Below are 23,379 nucleotides of genomic sequence, written 5' to 3'. Positions count from 1 at the left end.
CTTAGTTATTTCCTTTATTCTGCTGGGTTTGGGTTTGTTCTTGTTTCTTTAGTTCTTTGAGGTATGACTTTAGATTGTCTATACTCCTTCAGACATTTTGATGAAGGTGTTTAGGGCTATAAACTTTCCTCATAGTACCACTTTTGCTGTATCCCAGAGGTTTTGATAGGTTGTGTCACCACTGTCATTCAGTTCAAAGAATTGTTTAATTTCCCTCCTGATTTTGTTTTTGACCCAATGATCAGAAGTAGGTTATTAATTTCCATGTATTTGCATGGTTTTGGAGGTTCCATTTGTAGTTGATTCTCAGTTTTATTCCACTGTGGTCTGACAGTGTGCTTGATATAATTTTAATTTTCTCAAATTTATTGAGGCTTGTTTGTGGCCTATCATATGATCTACCTTGGAGAAAGTTCCATATGCTGTTGAATAGAATGTATATTCTGCAGTTGTTTGTTAGAATATTCTGTAAATATCTGTTAAGTCCATTTATTCCAGGGTATAGTTTAAATCCACTGTTTCTTTGTTGACTTTGTGTCTTGATGACCTGTCTAGTGGTGTCAGTGGAGTATTGAAGTCCCCCACTATTATTGTGTTGCTGTCTATCTCATTTTTAAGTCTATTATTAATTGTTTTATACATTTGGGAGCTCCAGTGTTAGGTGTATATTAAGGATTGTGATATTTTCCTGTTGGACAAGGCCTTTTATCATTATATAATGATCCTCTCTTTAAAGTGTCTTTTTTAACAGTTGTTGCTTTAAACTTTGTTTTGTCTGATAAAAGAATAGCTACGCCTGCTCATTTTTGGTGTCCATTTGCATGGAATGTCTTTTTCCATCCCTTTATCTTAAGTTTATGTGAGTCCTTATGTGTTAGATGTGTCTCTTGAAGGCAGCAAATTGTTGGTTGGTGAATTCTTTTCCCGTTCTGCAATCTGTGTCTTTTAAGTGGAGCATTTAGGCCATTTACATTCAACATTGGTATTGAGATGTGAAGTACCATTCCATTCATCATGCTATTTGTTGCCCGTATACCTTGGTTTCCTGTTTTTTGGGGTTTTATAAATAGTATTTTTGTTTTATAGGTCCTATGAGATTTATGCCTTAAAGAAGATCTGCTTTGGTGTGTTTCCAGGATTTGTTTCAAGATTTAGAGTTCCTTTTAGGAGTTCTTGTAGCGCTGGTTTGGTAGTGGGAAATTCTCTCAGCATTTGTTTGTCTGAGAAAAACTATATCTTTCCTTCATTTATGAAGCTTAGTTTCGCTTGGTACAAAATTCTTGGCTGAGAATTGTTTTCTTTGAGGAGACTGAAGATAGGGCCTCAATTCCTTCTAGCTAGTAGGGTTTCTGCTAAGAAATTTGCTGTTAAACTGATAGGTTTTTCTTTACAGGTTATTGGGTGATTTTGCCTGATAGCGCTTAAGATTCTTTTTTTCATCTTACCTTTAGATAATCTGATGACAATGTGCCTAGGTGATGATCTTTTTGTGATGAATTTCCCAGGTATTCTTTGAGCTTCTTGTATTTGGATGTCTAGTTCTCTAGCTAAGCCAGGGAAATTTTCCTCAATTATTCCCCAAAAGTATTTTCCATACTTTTACATTTCTCATCTTTCTCAGGAATGCTGATTATTCTTAGGTTTGGTCATTTAAAATATTCCCAGATTTCTTGGAGGCTTTGTTCATATTTTCTTACTCTTTTTCCTTTGTCTTTGTTGAATTGGGTTACTTTGAAAACTTTGTCTTCAAGCTCTGAAGTTTTTTCTTCTGCTTATTCATTTCTATTCCTGAGACTTTCCAGAGCATTTTGCATTTCTTTTTGTTTTTTCGAGATGGAGTCTCGCTCTGTCGCCCAGGCTGGAGTGCAGTGGCCGGATCTCAGCTCACTGCAAGCTCCGCCTCCTGGGTTCCCGCCATTCTCCTGCCTCAGCCTCCCGAGTAGCTGGGGCTACAGGCGCCCGCCACCTCGCCCGGCTAGTTTTTTTGTATTTTTTAGTAGAGACGGGGTTTCACCGTATTAGCCAGGATGGTCTCGATCTCCTGACCTCGTGATCCGCCCGTCTCGGCCTCCCAAAGTGCTGGGATTACAGGCTTGAGCCACCGCGCCCGGCCGCATTTTGCATTTCTATAAGTAAGTCCATTGTTTCCTGAAGTTTTGATTGTTTTTTATTTATGCTGTATACTTCATTGACTATTTCTCCCTTCACTTCTTGTATCATTTTTTGGATTTCCTTACATTGGGCTTCCCCTTTCTTTGATGCCTTCCTGATTTGCTTAATAACTAACCTTCTGAATTTTTTTTTTCAGGTAGATCAGGGATTTCTTCTTGGTTTGGATCCATTGCTGGTGAGCTAGTGTGATTTTTGGGGGGTGTAAAGAACTTGTTTTGTCATATTACCAGAGCTGGTTTTCTGGCTCCTTCTCATTTGGGTAGGCTCTGTCAGGGGAAAGTCTAGGGCTCAAGGTTCCTTTTGCCCCATAGGGTGTTTCCTTGATGTAGTACTCTCCCCCTTTTCCTAGAGATGTGGCTTCCTGAGAGCCAAGCTGTAGAGACTGTTATCTCTCTTCTGGATCTAGCCACCTAGCAAGGCTACCAGGCTCTGGGCTGGTACTGGGGGTTGTCCACACAGAGTCCTGTGATGTGAAACATCTGTGGGTCTCTCAGCCACGGATACTGGAACTTGCTCCAGTGGAGGTGGCAGGGGGTATAATGGACTCTGTGAGGGTCCTTAGCTTTGATTAGCGGACTATTTTTGTGCTGGTTGGCCTCCTGCCAGGAGGTAGCACTTTCAAGAGAGCATCAGCTGTGGTAGTATGGGAGGAAGAGGCAGTGGGTGGAGCCCTAGAACTCCCAAGAGTATATGCCATTTGTCTTCAATTACCAGGGTGGTGAGGGAAGGACTGTTAGGTGGGGACAGGACTAGGCGTGTGTGAGTTTAGACTCTACTTGGGTGGATCTTGCTGCAATTGCTATGGAGGATGGAGGTGTGATTCCCAGGTCAATAGAGTTATGTTCTTAGGAGGATTATGACTGCCTCTGCAGTGTCATGCAGGTTGTCAGGGAAGTGGGGAAAAGCTGGCACTCACAGGCCTCACCCAGCTCAGCTCCCAAGTAACCCAAAGGGCTAGTCTCACTCCCACCATGCCCAACCCCCACAACAGCACCAAGTCTGTTTCCAGGTAGTGGCAAGCAGGAACTTGCCCCAGGCTACCCACCTCCCACCTGCAAAAGTAAGTAGGGTGTTCCTTCTTCCCCTGCCTGTGGAGTCTGCACACCAGATTCACGCCCTTCCCAGAGTTCTGGCCAGGAGACTTCTTGATTGGTTCAAATTGTTACAAAGTTCAGCTGGAGGTTTCCTTCTCCCTGTGGCCTTTTCCCAGTGCCTCTGGCAGCCCTCCTCAAGGACTCTTGTGAGGTGAGGCAGAAAGGGCCTTCTAGGGGACCCAGCAAGCCCATAGGGATTTTCCCACTGCTTCCTGTACCCCTGTATTTCTCTCAGTTCTCTAAATTGACTCAGCTCCAGGTAAGGTAAGAATCTTCTCCTGTAATCTAGACCTTAGGGTTCCCCAGTGGGGGTTTGTGTTTGGGGGCAGATGATCTCCCTTTCCCACTTCCACAGTTTGAGCACTCACAGTATTTGGGGTGTTTCCTGGGTCCTGCAGGAGCAGTCTGCTTCCTTCAGAGGCTCTGTGGGTTCTCTTGGCTTTCCTAATGTATTCCTGCAGTCATTCTGGAGCAAAACTTCATGATGTGAGCCTTCACATGCTGTTTTGTCTGTTCAAGTGGCTGCAATCTAGTCCTGCCTCCTGTCCACCATAATCTCCAGCTGTATCTCAAAACTTTTTATATAGTGTTATAAAGAGTTTTTAATGGTCAAAAAAACCTTAAAGTTGAAAGACAAATGACAAATTGAGAAAAAAAATTTTCAACCAATATAGTAAAGGATAAATTTCTTCAATATATAAAGTGCTTTCATAAATCTATGAGGAAAATCACCAAGGACCCAATTTTTAATATGGGGAAAAGATACGAGCAAACCTTTCTCTCTCTCTCTCTCTCTCACTCATACACACACATACACATGTGCACACACATGCATATGTATAAATATGCATAAAGATATATAAATTAAAATAAGAGTAATACACTTTTTAACCTATCTGACAAAGACTTAACATTTTCTAATACACACTGTTAGTGAAGGAATAAGCAAATAGCCCTCTATAGATTGTTAATTAGAGTATAAATTATTACAGACATCTCAGAAGTCAATTTGTTACTATCGAATTTGCAAATACAATTGATTCTCATTCTCAGTACTTATGATCTGTAAAGTCTCCAGAAACATTGAATTGGCAAATATTAAATCATTGCTCCTAGCAGAAATACTGAATAAATCGCCCCTCGGGCTAGATTTCTGCTAGTGTCAGGTCACCACCATTTTATCAACTGACAGGTCAATATACAGCCTTCTTTTACATGTGTTTCTGTGTAAAGCGCCTTATTGAATATACATCGTTGAGTCATTACCACTGAACTCATGGCCAACAGGAGTGGAACTCATGCCTAATCTAAGTTTAACGCATTTATTTTCTCCACGAGGCACATCAGAGACTTCCTATGACTCGGATCACTAGGCCGCACTCTACCACTATGCGTGGGACCACTTTAAACAGTAAAGTCACCTCCAAAACACAAAAATGAGGAAAACGTGGCATTAAATAGACCCTGAATAGGGCTCTTGTTTCCAGTATAAGAGCTGGAACAAGAAGGTAGAGCAAGCCAAGCTGCAAACAAGCACATCGAGCAACTCAAATATGTTGCTGCTCTGTGCATATCCAAAATGACTGTGAGAGCACAGCAAGTATTGGCTACTATCCATCAATTTATGGTAAATTTCTGCTGAACATCCACACTTTAAGACTACAAAGAGTGGGACCAAAGGCCCAGGGTGGGGAGCTCACTTTCCATTCTTCTGCACTGTTTGGATTAAAAGAATAATCTAATGGGAACTGAATTGTTGACATGGCATTTTCACAACACAACAACTCTATTCTCTCTTTGGCAGAAAAAAGAACTAAGAACAGAACTTTCCCATGATTAAAAGATTGCAAAGAAGGGGAGAAAGCAGAAAATTTGAGTAAGCAGGAAATGAAGGAGGGAAATCAAGTGTTTGCAGAAGCCAGGTGAATTAACTGCATCATGTGATGCTGCTAAGTCAAATAAAGTACAGACTGAAAATTAACCACAGGATTTAGCAATGTGGAAGTTACTGATGCCTTTATTGAGAGCAGTTTTAGTGGAGTGATGGAAACAAGAAAACCTGGATTGTAGTGAGATTAAGGGAGAATGGAAGGAGAACTGGAAATAATAAAAATAGTCAGTGCTTTCAATTTGCCAAGAAAAGCAAAGAAATGATGTGGCAGTAATGGGGAAAGTGAAATCAAGAAGAGTTTTATTCAGATGTGATGAATAATATGTTTATAAGCCAATGAGAACAATCCATAAAGAAAAAACTAAAAATTGTGTAGGTGAGAGTAGGCAGAATGTCTAGAACAACTAAATAAAGACCAGTGACACAATAAACAATGAACAAGTAACTACCAAACCTTAAAACAATTTGGTGTCCAATTTTTGCTTGTACTTCTCCTAGCACAGTCCTTTAGTAAGACCACAGAACTGAGGAGACAGAATCATTACCTCGAATCTGAGGAATATGAAACTGTTTCCTAATGAAGCAAGAGAAAAAAGCTAGTCCAACAGAAAAAACTAGTAATATATTCTGTAACAAGCTTAATCAGATACAAACAGGGACATTAAAAATAGGCTCTTTCCAATTATGATGAGAAAGATATGCCAATTTACCTGACTAGGTAGGATTTATTATAAGGACAAAAGGAAGAAGATGAGACAAAAAACATTTTCAAAAGGTACATAGCTGGACTCTTGAAAAACTGAAAATTTTTTTAAGATCACAGAAGTTCTGATGTCTTATCCATCCATTCTCATCCTCTGCTTAGTACTTCCACTAAAGCACACCTGTGGCAGCTTATCTCGTGTCTGTTTCCCCTACACTGTGTCTACTTCCCCTGCCATGGTTAGTATCCTCTCTCCAGTCTCCTTCTTGCTATCACATGAGGCATCCTTATTCCTTTCCTTCTAGGAGTTCCCTTTACCCAGCCCCTTGAATGTGTCTGTGTGTGTGTGTCTATGAGTGTGTGCCATTCAGACTTTTAAAATGCAATTGAGTAATCCTTACATGACTCCTTTTATCAAGCCCTTGAACCTGTTGCCTCAGTAACCATGGCAAGTCCAGATGGCTGCCTTAGGATGAGGTGTAAACCTTGGAGAAACCAACTGTGGCCAGCACGTCAAGTTTAAGCAGACAAATGAAGATGACCTATGGGTAAGAAAATGTGTATGGACTGTTCTTTAAGATAAGGTTGTGGGTATGACAACTTGGGATTGTTGGAGAGAGTTAGACACTAACAATGTCACATGGAGAATTACTGCTGGAAAGACCAGGGTAAAGAAAGCAGTCAAAAGTCTACTTAGGCTGACTCTGGCACACTGCCTAAGAGTTAGCCTTGCTCTGGAAGGAACAGAAAGAAAAAAAAAGTCTCCTTCACTATAACAAACAATGGAAGACTCACAATTATTAATAGAGAAAATAGTTGCATATAATACTCTCTTTTAAAAATAGAATGATTTCCTAAGTTTCACAAAGGCCTGCTTTGTACAAATTGGTGGTAACAAGCTCTAGATGCTATTTTTTTATCATTTTGTGTGTATGTATTTTTCATAAGCCATCTAAATTTTGGAAATTTGAAGGATATACATAAATGTCACAATAGTGGTGGTTCACAGTTCATCAGGAATACAATTACTGAGTGTGCTTAAACCCTTTTCAGATTTTAAGACCCCTGGAACCAGCCCCAGGGAGTAGATCCAAGGTGGCGTATCCTCAGGAAGAGAAAAAATAATACTCCAATCTGCCCTTTGGAGGAAAGAGAAAACTAAGAAAGAAGCTAGAGACAAAAAAGTCACAACAGAGGTAGAAACAAAATTAGAGAATCTAGAGAGAGAACAATAAAAATGTAGGGCAAGATAAGAAAATAAAATGAAAAGAGCAGAAACCAAAAAAGAGTGTATATTAATAACCTATTCAGACAATATTTTAAATCCTCATAATAGCTTATGAGGGGAAAGCATTTGCATAGACCTCTTAGTAAAGTATGAAGTAAAATAATTTTTGTAAGGAATATTTAGAAGCACATGTCAAAAATTTAAATTACATTTGCATATATCCAAAATCTTCAGAACTCTCTATTAGTGAAGATTAGCATGGGTTGCAAATGTGGAAAAAATAGAATGTGTGATTTAAACAATACAGAACTTTGTCTTTTTCATCTATTGGTCTGGAAGTAAGAAAGCCAAGACTGCCCTGGTGGTTCTGGCCCGTGATGTCCTGAGAGATCTAGGTCATTATCAGCTCTTCCGTAAGATACAACTCTCATGCTTATGGTCCAAGGAACTACTCACATTTCAGGCAGCAGGACAGAGGAACAAATGAAGAAAAGGGGAGCAGAGAACACATGTCATTTGTCTTTGAAAAAAAAATGTTTCTTGAAATTGGTACAAAATACTTCTGTGAGCAATCCACTGTCCATAACTTAGTTATGTGGCCATAAAAAGATACAAAGCAGGCTGGGAAATGAAGTCTTTATTCTGGGCGTTATATATGCCCCACTGAAAGTTCTAAAACAGTAGAAAAGGGGGAAAAATATTAGAAACAGCCCACTATCTCTGCCTCAAGCTGTTTCCTACAGAATTATACATACCAAGTGCCAACATTCATGTTCAAGTATATTTACTACGTGGGACAGGGAATGTTTGCTACCTATTCTGCATGCTGCTGCAATGTTTGTGTATGATCCAATAAATACCTATTACTTCCACAGTTTTTAACATGAATCAGTTAAGTAAATAATTTTAAAATAAATAATACTTTGTTAATACATCGTTTTATTTTTATTTTTAATACTTATTGAAAATTTTAAAATTTAATAGTCTAACACTCTCTGGAATTTTAGTGATCAGGCATCATGAGCTTTTTGCTCAGTATTCTTTGTGGGGATTGTCCAGTCTTATTCACGCTACTAGGTTACATTTATATCATTAACCCACTAAGAAGACTGAATGGATGGACTTAGAAATCATAATGATATATCTTCATTTTAGCAAGTTCAAATGCTTTAAATTTAATGTATAAACTAAATTCTGAAATACAAGAAATAAAAATAGGTTTAGCATTAAACCTACTTTCTGTTTAAAATAGTTGTAGTGGCATAAAGATACAAACATACCATTAATTTGAACCAAGAATCTCTTTGGGAAACAGAACTCAAAAAGATTTGTAGCAATCCTTCAAGTCATGACTTTATGTAGCTTTGTAAGGAGCTTTGTTTTCTATCTAAGCAAATGAAACCATTACAGTTGACCCTTGAACAACAGGGGTTTGAACTGCATGGGTCCACTTATCCATGAATTTTTAAAATAAATATATTGGAAAAATTTTTGGAGATTTGTAACAATTTGAAAAAACTTGCAGATGAACTATGTAGTAAAAAGTATCAAAACAATAAGAAAAAGTTAGGTATGTCATGAATGCATAAAATATATGTAGATAGTAGCCTATTTTATCATTTGCTACCATAAAATATACACAAATGTATTACAAAAAGTTAAAATTTATCAAAACTAATGCACAGAAACATTTACAGACCATACATGGCACCATTTGTTGTAGTGAGAAATGTAAACAAATGTAAAGCTGCAGTATTCAATCATAACTGTATAAGATTAACTATAGTACATACTGTATATACCACTGTAATAATTTTGTAGCCACCTTCAGTTGCTATTACGGTGAGCTCAAGTGCCGGGAGGATCCACTTAAAGCGCAGTGTGACGCTGATATCTCCAAATGAGCAGTTTGTCTCTCCGGTAAATTGCTGTCACAGTAAAAAGTGATCTCTTGTGGTTTTCATGTATTTTTCATCCTGTTTAGTGCAATACTGTAAACATTGAATTACACCATTGAACCCATACAAAATGCTACTAGTGATGCTAGAAGTGGTCCCAAGAAGCAGAGAAAAGTCATGACATTACAAGAAAAGGTTGAATCGCTTGATATGTATCATAGATCGAGGTCTGCAGCTGCAGTTGCCCACCATTTCAGACAAAGGAGTCAACTTGTAAGCAGATGACATAAACTTATGGGATCAATAAAAGCAGTACAGTACTGGAAATATATTTTTATCTTCCTTATGATTTTCTTTTCTCTAGTTTATTCTAAGAATACAGTATATAATACATATAACATAAAAAATGTGTTAATTGCCTGTTTCTGTTATTGGTAAAGATTCTAGTCAGTGGTAAACTATTAATAGTTAAGTTTTGGGGAAGTCAAAAGTTATACATAGATTTTCAACCATGTGGGAGTTAGCACCCCATCCCTTCCCCCATCCACCATTGTTCAAGAGCGGACTGTAATAGCTAAATTCGTATGAATTAAAAACATACTAATCAACAGTTCACAAAAATTACTTACTGAGATGAAGCAGAATAGTTATTATGCCAACCATTATTTAATCTTTCTGATTTAGATACTGAATGTGATTAAATAATACCAGTAGTTGGCATTTCATAGCATCTTCCTTTGTTCTCCATCAAAGCACTTTATAAATATTTATTTCTATAATATCATTATAACTTAAGAAAGTAGTTTATTATTCCTTCTTATTTAGAAAGATGAGGAAACAGGCTCCAAGAGACAGCAAGTTTTCAAAGGTTGTATTGCTTTTTATTCGTATCTGGGATAACAATTCCCAGAGCTAGTGACCAAAGTGACTTAATTTACTTTCGAAGCCTTCCAATGAAGGATCTGGCAAAAAGTTCATGATTCTGTGGTCTCCTCATAGTCATTAGTATCACATGCCAATTGTTCTCTGTGAAGAGGCATTTGCAAATAAGGGTCTTTATTACTATGAAGCTATCCCATGGTCCCAGTCATCCTCACTTTGGGGGTTTTAGTAAAATTTCCATTTTAATTATTTTTATGCATAGCTCTCACATACAAAACTTCTCCTTTTGAGGGAAAATACATTAATATATCACTTGATGGATAATTATTTTTACTTTTTGTTATACCTGTAAAACAAAGGAAGCAGAATAACACTACTTAAAGTAAAGAAGAAAAACAAGTCATTCTCTGCATTTGTCTTGATTGTTTCACAGAGCTTTCATGAAGTACACAGATGTCACCAATCTCTAACATAAATAGTAATGCTTTCCATGCCTAACAAGGGACATAAATTTTCCCAAAACAGCTGGTGCTTTGGTTGACCTAGACAGAGAAGTTATATCCTTCCTGGTATAAAAAAGATCTAAAAACAGATCTTTAGAGGCATCTACATACAGTCTTATCAGAACATTATGATCTACAGCAGAACTGCTATGAGATGGGCACATCCTGGCCCGTGAAGAATAATCTCCTGAAGAACCTGTTACAAAGCAATGACTTCTGCTGAGAAATTCAATAGCATGCCTTCTGGGATTGACATTTTTTAAATGTGCTCTTGCAAGTTGGAAGAAAGCCTTACAGATCATTGAATAGCTTCAACTATAACAAAATAAAAACAGGACATGATTTAGTGTATCAAATGTATGAACTGTTATTAGAAATGAGATAAAATTATAACAGAAATTACTGTATTTTCCTTTCTTAATAACAACATACATGTAGCCTAAGTAATACACAAATGTCATACATTTGAAATCTGTAGTTATAGACAAGCATTAAAAATCAATGAACCCAAAGCTATTGAAATAAAAAAAAATTAAAGAAAAATATGTGGAGATGAAAGGCCCCAGCTTCTTGTTGAATTTTCAGCTTGATACTTTGGAAAAAAATTAAAATAGTTTGATTAAACCTTAATAGATTTTTACAAGGTTATATCACTAAGTATTTTTTGTTGTTTTGCTTTTTTTGTCTTGATAATAATATAACTGAAAACATTAGGTTCTTCTTATTTTAAGAGTAAATTTCAAGTCTCAACTCAATAAATAATAAATGTTTGTTAAGTGGTGGAAAAGTAAAGATCAAAGAAGTGAAGTAACTTGCCCAAAGTCAGCTAGTTAAAAGGCAGAAAATTCTACATTTGAGCACAACTCTATATGAAGTTATTTCTTTTTTTTTTTCCTTTTTTATTATTATGCTTTAAGTTCTAAGGTACATGTGCACAATGTGCAGGTTTGTTACATATGTATACATGTGCCATATTGGTGTGCTGCACCCATTAGCTCGTCATTTACGTTAGGTATATCTCCTAATGCTATCCCTCCCCCCTCCCCCCTCCCCATGATAGGCCCCGGTGTGTGATGTTTCCCTTCCCAAGTCCAAGTGATCTCCTTGTTCAATTCCCACCTATGAGTGAGAACACACAGTATTTGGTTTTCTGTTCTTGCGATAGTTTGCTGAGAATGATGGTTTCCAGCTGCATCCATGTCCCTACAAAGGACACGAACTCATCCTTTTTTATGGCTGCATAGTATTCCATGGTGTATATGTGCCACATTTTCTTAATCCAGTCTGTCACTGATGGACATCTGGGTTGATTCCAAGTCTTTGCTATTGTGAATAGTGCTGCAGTAAACATACTTGTGCATGTGTCTTTATAGCAGCATGATTTATAATCCTTTGGGTATATCCCCAGTAATGGGATGGCTGGGTCAAATTGTATTTCTAGTTCTAGATCCTTGAGGAATCACCACACTGTTTTCCACAATGGCTGAACTATTTTACAGTCCCACCAACAGTGTAATAATTTTCCATTATAGAAAACTGCTGACAAGGTTTACTTTTCTCAGCAAATAAGTCTGAAGAAATAGCAAAGTCTCCATTTCTTATTTATTGTTGCTCTGTTTCCACCTCCATATTTCTATCCCACAAAGTCAGCCCTTCTTTTCTTTCCTTAGTGGGAATACACATTTTAAAACTGAAAAGAGATGATATCTTGGGATGCAAGGAGAACTTGTTGGAGTCTCTGTTGCAGACAATGCTTTATGTGGTCTCAAGCTTGACATACAAAAAAAAAGAAGAAGAAGAAGGAAAGTGGCAGCACCCAAAAAAAGGTATGAAAAAATCCAGAAGAAATTTTAAAATAATTTCTATGATAAATTCTTTTTGAAAACTATTTACAAGACTATTAAGTTAATATAAAGACATACAAATAAAAATGAAGTACTAAATGGAACACTAGAAAGTATTTGATTCACCCAAAAAATGGCAGAAAAGGAGGAAGAGAGAAATAAAAAGCAGATGGGACAAATAGAAACCAAACTTGTCAACAATTGTATTAAATGTAAATGTACTAATTATTACAATTAAAAGACAGAGATGGTCAGACTGGATAAAATGCAAGACCCAATTATGTTTTTTATAGTAAGCACAATTTCAAAATAAATATATACATAGGTTGAAATTTTAAAAGGAAAAAAACTATTTACCCTCCCATGACTATGCATACCAAAGCTAATGTGGCCATATAAATAAGAAGTAAGGACCCAGATGTGTATTTAAGATAAATACTATCAGAGACAGAAAGACCTAACAAAAGGGCTAATTAATCAAAGTAATGCAAAACTACTAAATGTGCTTGTATTTAATATTAAAGCTCCCAAAAATACAAGGCAAAAAAAAAAAGGTAAAACTAAAGGAAACCATATGTAAGTTCTCATTCATACTTGGAAAACTTAGTATCACTCTCCTTTAATAGAAAGAACTAGTGAACCAAAAAGAAATCAGTAAAGATATAGAATATCGAATAATATTACCAATTAAATTGCCCTAACTAGTATTTATGGAACACTGCATTCAAGAAGAACAGAATGCACATGAAACAGTCACCAAAATAGACCATGTAATGGGCCACAAAACAGGCCTCAATAAATATAAAAGGTTTGAAATTATACAGAATATGTCCTCTGATTACAATGGTATAAAATTAGAAATCAATAAGAAATCTAGAAAATCTCCCAAATGTTTGGAAATTTAGAATACACTAGTAAGTAACCCATGGCTCAAAGATAAAGCACAAAAGAAATTAGAAAATATTTTGAACTCAATGAAAACAGAACATGTTAAAATTTTTAGGATACAGCAAAACTACTTCTTGGAGGGAAATTTATAGCTTTAAATGTCTATGCTTTTTAAAAGAATAAAAATATAGGTTGGACACAGTGGCTCATGTCTATAATTCCAGCACTTTGGGAGGCTGAAGCAGGTAGATCACGAGGTCAGGAATTTAAGACCAGCCTGGCCAAGATGATGAAACCCCATCTCTACTAAAAATACAAAAAATTAGCTGGGCTTGGTGGTGGGTACCTGTAATCCCAGCTACTCGGGAGGCTGAGGCAGAGAATTGCCTGAACCTGGGAGGCAGAAGTGGCAGTGAGCAGAGATTGTGCCACTGCACTCCAGCCTGGGTGACAGAGCGAGACTCTGTGTCAAAAAAGTAATAATAATAATAAATAAAGATATAAAATCAATTTCTTCTGATTCTAATTTAAATAAGAAGGTTTGGTGTTTGGTGAGGGCCTGTTATCCGCTTCCAATATGGTGCCTGGTTGCTGCATCCTGTGGAGGGGATATACTTTCTCTCCTCACATAGCAAAAGGACATAGGTAGTTCCCTCAAGCCCTTTAATAAGGGTAAAAATCCATTCTTGAAGGCTCATGACTTAATCACTTCCCCCAAAGACTCCAACTCTTAATACTATTGCATTAGGGATTAAATTTCAACATAAATTTTGAAGAGACATAAACATTCAAACCATTGCAGCATCTAAGTAAAGCCTATAGGTAATATTATATGTAACACTAAAGTAATAATTTTTTTCCTTAGATCGAAACAAGGCAAGGATCTCTGCTCTCAACCCGTCTATTCAATATTGAACTAGAGGTCCCAGACAGAGCAATAAGGTAAGAAAAAAAAAAAAAAAAAAAAACAGGCAGAAAGATTCAAAAGATAGATATAAACTGTCTTTATTTTCAATGACATGATTGTGTTTGACAAAAATTCTAAAGAATTTACAAGAATACTACTAAAAGTAATAAGCAAATTTAGTAATGTGGCAGAACATAAAGTCACTATCCAAAAATAACTACATTTATTTACTTATATACTAGTAATTAACCATTTGAAAATGAAATTTTAAGCTGGGCACAGTAGCTCATGCCTGTAATCCCAGCACTTTGGGAGGCCAAAGTGGGCGGGTCACTTGAGGTCAGGAGTTTGAGACCAGCCTGGCCAACATAGTGAAACCCCATCTCTAATAAAAATACAAAAATTAGCTGGATATGGTGACACATGCCTATACTCCCAGCTACTAGGGAGGCTGAGGCAGGAAAAAGCTTTAACCCAGGAGGCAGAGGTTACAGTGAGCCAAGATCAAACCACTATACTCCAGCCTGGACAGAGTGAGACTTCCTCTCAAAATAAATAAATAAATGAAATTTTAAATTTTACAATAGCATCAAAAGCATCAACTATTTAGAAACATACTTAGCAAATGATGTAAAAGATTTCTATACTAAAAACTATAAAACATCATTGACAGAAACTAGAGAAAACCTAAATAAATTAATATATACTATGTTCATGAATCAGAAGACTCAATATTAACATCAGTTCTTCCCAAACTTATCTTCAGATTCAATGAAATAACAATTAAAATCTATAGAAGTTTTTTTAATTGGTGAGATAATTTTCAAATTTATCTGAAGAGGCAAAGGATGAAAATAGCTAAAATTCTTCTTAGTGGGAAAAAAATAAAAATGTAGAACTTATGCTACCTGACTTTAAGACTTCTTATAAAGCAACTGTAATCAAGAGAAAAATAGCACTGGGAAAAGGAGATAAATGGAACTGGATAGATAGTACAGAAATAGAGCCTTCATTTTAGTAAGAGCAGTACAGCTAATCAATGGTAAAGGAACCCTGCCTTAATAAATGGTACAGAACAACTGAATTTCCCTTTGGAATAAAACAATTTTGATACCTACTACACACCATACTCCAAATCAAAGATTGATAATGGACTAATATGCAAACACTACAACAATGAAGCTATTAGACGAAAATATAGGAGGAAAAGTTTAAAAGCTTGGAGTAGGCACAGGTTTCTTGGCAAGTATACAGAAAGTACAAATCATAAGAGAAAAAGAATTTATTCTTATAATTTATCAAAATTATATCTAAAACCTAAAAATTTTTGCTCTTCACAAAACACCATCAAGAAATAAATACAAAACCATGTCTGTGGGAGACAGTATTCATAATACATAAAACTGACAAAGTATTTAAAGCAGAATATACAAAGAATATCTGTATCACCTAACAAAAAGACAAACAACCCAATTTAAAAATTAAAACACTTAAACGCTTCACAAAAAAGATATGTAAATGTTGTGTGACCAATAATTTGTAGAAAAAGTGTTCAATATCATTTGTCATCAGAGAAATTCAAGTTAAAACCATAATGAGATATCACTGCATGCTCACTAGATTGGCTAAAATGAAAAAAAAAAAGTGCCAAATGTTGAAAAGGACGTGGAGCAACTGGAACTCTCATGCATTGCTAGTGAAGTATGAAATGCTACAACAACTTAAAAAAATCATTTGCCATTTTCTTAAAATGTTAAACATAAATTTACCCAATGATCCAGCACTCATATTTTCCTTCTAACTGTTCCACTCCTATTTACCCAAGAGAAATGAAAGCATATATGCACAAAATCACTTGTACATGAATGTTCACAGCAGCTTTATTAATAGCCAAAAACTGGAAAGAGTTTTTGAGTTTTTGAACAGATGATCATCGCCAAGTAAATGTACTTTTTACAGACAACTATGGTACACTCATATAATGGGATACTTCTCAGCAGTGAAATGGCATGAATTACTGACATGCATTAAAACATAGATAAGCCGCGTGCAGTTGCTCACACCTGTAATCCCAGCATTTTGGGAGGCTGAAGCAGGTGGATTACTTGAGGCCAGGAATTCAAGACCAGCCTGGCCAACATGGTGAAACCCTGTCTCTCTTAAAAATACAAAAATTAGCTGGATATGGTGGCACATGCCTATAATCCCAGCTACCTGGGAGGCTGAAGCACGAGAATCGCCTGAACCCAGGAGGTAGGTGGAGGTTGCAGTGAACTGAGATCATGCCACTGCACTCAAGGCTGGGTAACAGAGCGAGAATCTATCTCAAAAAAAAAAAAAAAAGGAAACATTATTATGCTTAATGAAATAAGCAAACACAAAAAAAAGTATATCTGTATGATTCCAGCTAGAGTATATGAATTCTAGAATAAGCAAAACTAATTTTGGGGGATAGAAATCAGTTTTTGCTCCTGAGGAGGTTGACTGGGAAAGGGTGAAAGGAATTTTCCAAGATGGAAATGTTCTGTTTATTGATATGCATTCATCAAAGAAGATTAAATGGTACATGTAACATCTGAGCATTTCACTTTATATTATCTTTACCTCAATTGAAAATGGGAAAAAAACTATTTTCAAGAATAAATTAACCATGAACTCCAAGCCTTTTTCTGCTACCATTCTGATTTGTTTATATGCAGCACTAAATTTTATCCTACATTACCTGAGAAGAAAAAAAGACTGTTTCCTTAATAGCATTGAATAATGCAGCTAATATTCAGATGTGTTTGCATACTCATCTAAATACAACTATAACACTATGACTATTTTGCAGTAAACAGTTCCAAAAACGGAAGGTTTCAATTGAAAAATGTGTAGGTTTCAATTCAAATTTTCAATTGAAAAATCGAAAGCTAAAAAAAAAAATAGAAAAATAGAAAGCTATGCCTTTCTTTTTTTTTTTTTGAGGCGGAGTCTCACTCTGTCGCCGGGACTGGAGTGCAGTGGCCAGATAGCTATGCCTTTCTTAACCGACATGCCTCTTTCCTGCAATCACAAAAAAGAAGGCTAATGTGATAAATTGAAAAACATTATACAGCAAACTATACATAATAAAAGATATTTTTGTAATAACATTTTAAATCTCCTAATGTACACAATTCAGTTCAATGCAATAATTCTTCATTTGATTTCAAATAAGTTCATAGCCACATCCAGGCAAATTAATCAGGTGACATTTTATTGGCCTGATATCTTAATGGCTCTGGTTTAATACAACAACAACAAACACCACTGCAACAGTTCTTCAGGACCCATTAAAATCAGGGAAAGACAAATTCAGTTCATTGGCATGGCCACATTAATTTGTCCCAAAGGCCCATTACTTCCTCAATTTTTATCTTAGTCTTGGCCTCATGTCTTTCTGTCCCAAAGTATTTTCAGAGCAAAGCTCCTACAGAATTAAAGAGCTAGAATTGTTTTGTTCTATATCAGGCATGCTCAAGAATGCCATCGACTGGTTAGATGGCTAATGATCAGGTTGCACCCTTATCATAGCTTGGTCTACAATCAAGCAATCAATAGAACCATGACCTGTATAGAATGTAATCCCATGTTTTGAGAAAAGTGGTAAGAAATGATCTTTTTTTTTTTTTTTTTTTTTTTTTTTGAGACGGAGTCTCACTCTGTCGCCCAAGCTGGAGTGCAGTGGCCGGATCTCAGCTCACTGCAAGCTCCGCCTCCCGGGTTTACGCCATTCTCCTGCCTCAGCCTCACGAGTAGCTGGGACTACAGGCGCCCATCACCTCGCCTGGCTAGTTTTTTGTATTTTTTAGTAGAGACTGGGTTTCACCATGTTAGCCAGGATGGTCTCAATCTCCAGACCTCATGATCCGCCCGTCTCGGCCTCCCAAAATGAGAAATGATCTTAAAGGCAAATAAGTATCACCCCGTTATTCATTTTGCTCATATCAGTTTCAGAAGGATACCAAGCCCCCAAAAGACAATTATTCTTACATTGTAACATCAATGTCTCAACGTATTTCAGTATCATAAGCATGTGTTAACTAAGATTCACTAGAAGTAAGAGATGATTTTTATAAGAGATGTTTATAAGGTGCTATTCTGTGAATCCTATGTTCCAAGGGGCATTTGCTACAGAACATAAAAGATTCAAGAAATGAATTGCTATGACCTGTTGTGTCACTCTCCAAAATTCATATGTTGAAACCTAATGATCAACGTGATGTTCTTAAAAGGTGGGGCCTTTGGGAGGTGATTAAGTCATGAAGACAGTCTTCATGAATGGGATTAGTGCCATTAAGAGGACTCAGGCTATTATCAGAAACACAAAAGATAATAAATGTTAGAAAGTTTATGGAAAAAGAAAACCCTGTATATTGTTGGTGGAAACATAAATTAGTACAGCCATTATGGAAAACATTAAGAAAGTTCCCCAAAAAAATTAAAAATGGAACTCCTATATTATCCAGCAATCCCACTTCCGGCTGTTCATCCAAAGGAAATTAAACCAGGATATCAAAGAGATATCTGCACTCTCACATTGGCTGCAGCATTATTCACAATAGCCAAGATTTTTTACGCCATTCTCAACCTAAATGTCCATGAATGGATGAATGGATAAAGAAAATGTGATATATATGTATACACACACACAATGGAATACTATTCAACCTTTCACTCAGGGCAATCTTAGTAGATTTGAGGCTCACTATCTGTTTCTGAAGCCGGAAGACAGAATCCCTGAGTTCATCTTTTTCTTTCATCACTTTGTGCACTGAACTAAGGAGCAACCAATGAGTTGCATTATGCTCCTTGGTTCTCCACATATGGTCAAAGGTATTATATAGTCACTAAACTTCTTGCCTCTCACAAGTGATGAATCAAGAGTGTCAAATGCATTTATTTCGTGTAACTCTCTAAGCAGTTCATGCAAGGACTATCAGTATTCTCCATACTATTAGAAGTAAAGTCCTTAGCATTTTGGGATCTAATCATTAAGCAGCCAACTTCAGAAACCCCAAAACCAATGAAAGAACTCCATCCTTAATATTCTGTTCCTCTAAAGCTACTCCTGGTGCCAAAATCTGCATTAGGGTTCTCTAGGGAACAGAACTAATGGAATAGATATATAGAGAAAGGGAAGTGTATTAAGAAGTAACTCACATGATCACCAGGTCCCACAATAGGCTGTCTGCAGGATGAGGAGCAAGGAGAACCAGTCTTGAGTTCCAATACGGAAGAACCTGGAGTCTGATGTTTGAGGGCAGGAAGCATCCAGCACAAGAGAAAGATGTAGACTGAGAGGCTAGGCCAGTCTCTTTTCACATTTTTCTGCCTCCTTATATTCTAGCCATGCTGGCAGCTGATTAGATTGTGCCCACCGAGATTAAGGGTGGGTCTGCCTTCCCCGGCCCACTGACTCAAATATTAATCTCCTTTGGCAACACCCTCACAGACACACCCAGTATCAATACTTTGTATCCTTCAATCCAATCAAGTTGACACTGAGTATTAACCATCACAATGGTCAAGTAATTTTTGACAAGGGTACCACAACCATTCAGCAGGGAAAAGGCAGTCTCTTCAACAAATGGTACTGGGGAAACTGAATAACCACGTGCAAAATATGTTGTTGGACACATCTAACACGATACACAAAAACCCAAAGTGGATGAAAAACCTAATTAGACCTAAAAGTATAAAACTCTTAGAAAGAGGCATACAGCAAAACCTCCACGGACTTTGGCAACAATTTCTTGGATATGACACAAAAGGCACAGGCAACAAATGAAAAACAGATAAATTGGATTTCATGAGAATGTTTACATTATATGCATCAAATGACAGTATCAGCAGAGTAGAAAGGGCAACCCACATAATGGAAGAAAATATTTGCAAATCGTATATCTAATAAGATAATTAATATCTATAATATATGGAGAACTCCTTCAACTCAACAACAAACACGCAAAAACATTTGCAAATAGGCAAAGGGCTTAAAATAAGCAAAGAGCTTGAATAGATATTTCTCTATATACAAATAGCCAACAAGCACATGAAAAGAAATTCAACATCACTAATCATTAGAGAAGTGCAAATCAAAACTATTATGAGATACCACCTCACACCCACTAGGATAACTACTATCAAAACACAGAAAAGAGGCCAGGCACCAGGGCTCACACCTGTAATCCCAGCATTTTGGGAGGCCGAGGCAGGCAGATCACTTGAGGTCAGCAGTTCCAGACTAGCCTGGCCAACATAGTGAAACCCTGTCTTTCTTCGAAAAACATTAAAAAATTAGCTGCATGTGGTGGGCCACACCTGCAACCTCAGCTACCAGAATGCTGAGGCAGGAGAATCACTTGAACCTGGGAGGCGGAGGCTGCAGTGAGCTAAAATCATGCCACTGCACTCCAGCCTGGGTGATAGAGCAAGACTCTGTCTCAAAAATAAAAATAAAAATAACAGAAAATAGTACATATTGGCAAGGATATGGAGAAATTAGAACACTTATACACTGTTACTGGGAATGCAAAATGGTACAGCCACTGTAGGAAAAATATGGTGGTTCCACAAGAAATTAAAAATAGAACTACCATATGATCTATCAATTTTCAAAGAATTAAAAGCAGGTCTCAAACAGATATTTGTATACTCATATTCACAGAACATTATTCACAATAGCCTAAATGTAGAAGCAACCCAAATGTCTATCAGTGGATGAATGGATAAGAAAACTGTGGTGTGTGTACATATAGTGGATTATTATTCAGCCTTAAAAAGGAAGGAAATTTTGAAAGGAAATTTTGACACATGCTACAACATGGATGAAAGGAAGGAAATTTTGACACATGCTACAGCATGGATGAACCTTGAGGACATTACGTTGAGTGCAATAAACCAGTCACAAAAAGACAAATACTGCATGATTTCACTTATATGACATACTTAGAGTAGCCAAAATCTTAGAGACAGAAAGTAGAAGGGTGGTTGCCAAGAACTAGGCTGAAGGAATGGGAAGTTATTGTTAATGGGTATAGAGTTCAGTTTTAGAAGATGAAAAGAGTTATGAAGATGGATGGTGGTGATGGTTGTACAACATTATGAATGTATTTAGTATCAGTGAACTATACATTTAAAAGCGGTTAAGATAGAGAAGACCCCCTCAGGGTGCGGGGAGCAGTTGCGGCTCCAGGGCAATGGCGGAGGAGCAGGCCCGGCAACGGGACGTGGTTCCCAAGCCGTCGGTGCTGTTCCTGCACCCAGACCTCGGCGTGGGAGGCGCTGAGCGTCTGGTGTTGGACGCAGCGTTGGCGCTGCAGGCGCGCGGGTGTAACGTGAAGATCTGGGCAGCGCACTACGACCCGGCCCACTGCTTCGCCGAGAGCCGCGAGCTACCGGTGCACTGTGCCGGAGACTGGCTGCCGCGCGGCCTGGGCTGGGGCGGCCGCGGCGCCGCCGTCTGCGCCTACGTGCGCATGGTCTTCCTGGCGCTCTACGTGCTGTTCCTCGCCGACGAGGAGTTCGACGTGGTAGTGTGCGACCAGGTGTCCGCCTGTATTCCAGTGTTCAGGCTGGCTAGACGGCGGAAGAAGATCCTGTTTTACTGTCACTTCCCAGATCTGCTTCTCACCAAGAGAGATTCTTTTCTTAAACGGCTATACAGGGCCCCGATTGACTGGATAGAGGAATACACCACAGGCATGGCAAACTACATCTTAGTCAACAGCCAGTTTACAGCTGCTGTTTTTAAGAAAACATTCAAGTCCCTGTCTCACATAGACCCTGATGTCCTCTATCCATCTCTAAATGTCACCAGTTTTGACTCAGTTGTTCCTGAAAAGCTTGATGACCTAGTCCCCAAGGGGAAAAAATTCCTGCTGCTCTCTATCAACAGATACGAAAGGAAGAAAAATCTGACTTTGGCATTGGAAGCCCTAGTACAGCTGCGTGGAAGATTGACATCCCAAGATTGGGAGAGGGTTGATCTGATCGTGGCAGGTGGTTATGACGAGAGAGTCCTGGAGAATGTGGAACATTACCAGGAATTGAAGAAAATGGTCCAACAGTCTGACCTTGGCCAGTATGTGACCTTCTTGAGGTCTTTCTCAGACAAACAGAAAATCTCCCTCCTCCACAGCTGCACGTGTGTGCTTTACACACCAAGCAATGAGCACTTTGGCATTGTCCCTCTGGAAGCCATGTACATGCAGTGCCCAGTCATTGCTGTTAATTCAGGTGGACCCTTGGAGTCCATTGACCACAGTGTCACAGGGTTTCTCTGTGAGCCTGACCCGGTGCACTTCTCAGAAGCAATAGAAAAGTTCATCCATGAACCTTCCTTAAAAGCCACCATGGGCCTGGCTGGAAGAGACAGGGTGAAGGAAAAATTTTCCCCTGAAGCATTTACAGAACAGCTCTACCAATATGTTACCAAACTGCTGGTATAATCAGATTCTTTTTAAGATCTTTATGCTATGTTCATTAATGTCATTTTTATGGATTGTGGACCCAGTTTTGAAACCAAAAAAGAAACCTAGAATCTAATGCAGAAGAGATCTTTTAAAAAATAAACTTGAGTCTTGAATCTGAGCCACTTTCCTATATACCACACATCCTTGTCCACTTTTCAGAAAAACAATCTCTTATGCTATAATCATTCCAAATTTTGCCAGTGTTAAGTTACAAATGTATAATTCCATGTTCAGCAGAGTAATTATATTTTCGTGGGATTATTGCTCTTCTGTCTATAAATTTTGAATGATACTGTGCCTTAATTGGTTTTGATAGTTTAAGTGTGTATCATTATCAAAGTTGATTAATTTGGCTTCATAGTATAATGAGAACAGGGCTACTGTAGTTCCCAGAATCAATCCACTGAAGTGTTCACTGTCATCTGTTAGGGAATTTTTGTTCGTCATGTCTTTGCTCAGATCCGTAGCGAGAGTGCTCTGTATTTTTTTAAGATAATTTGTATTTTTGCACACTGAGATATAATAAAAGATGTTTATCATGAAAAAGAAACAATAAAAAAAGTGGTTAAGATAATAAATTAGGTGTTATATATATTTTAACACAATTGAAAAAAATGTAAAAACAAAATTACCATATGATCTAGCCATTCCATTTCTGAGTATATGCCCAAAGTAATCGAAAGCAGGTCCTCAAACAGATATTTGTATACCCATGTTCATAGAAGCCTTATTCACAGAAGCCAAAAGGTGGAAGCAACCCAAGTGTGCATCGATAGATCAATAGGCAACAAACTGTGGTGTGTACATGGGATGAAATATTATTCAGCCTTAAAAAGGGAGGAAATTTTGACACGTGCTACAACATGGATGA

General features: G+C 37.5%; 1 protein-coding gene across 1 annotated transcript; it reads left to right on the top strand.

The window, feature by feature from the left end:
- Positions 1-21,194: 21,194 nt before the first annotated feature.
- Positions 21,195-23,061, top strand: LOC117065914 (alpha-1,3/1,6-mannosyltransferase ALG2-like). Its single transcript, XM_033181352.1, has one exon. It carries the CDS (start codon positions 21,234-21,236, stop codon positions 22,482-22,484), a length of 1,251 nt encoding a protein of 416 aa, XP_033037243.1. The 5' UTR covers positions 21,195-21,233; the 3' UTR covers positions 22,485-23,061.
- The last annotated feature ends 318 nt before the right edge of the window (positions 23,062-23,379 follow it).

Source organism: Trachypithecus francoisi, unplaced genomic scaffold, assembly GCF_009764315.1.
Source record: "Trachypithecus francoisi isolate TF-2019V2 unplaced genomic scaffold, Tfra_2.0 Lachesis_group2, whole genome shotgun sequence".
In the NCBI taxonomy this organism is placed as follows: Eukaryota; Metazoa; Chordata; class Mammalia; order Primates; family Cercopithecidae; genus Trachypithecus; species Trachypithecus francoisi.
The sequence above is the reverse complement of the archived record's forward strand: the minus strand, read 5'-3'. Positions and strand labels throughout refer to the sequence as shown.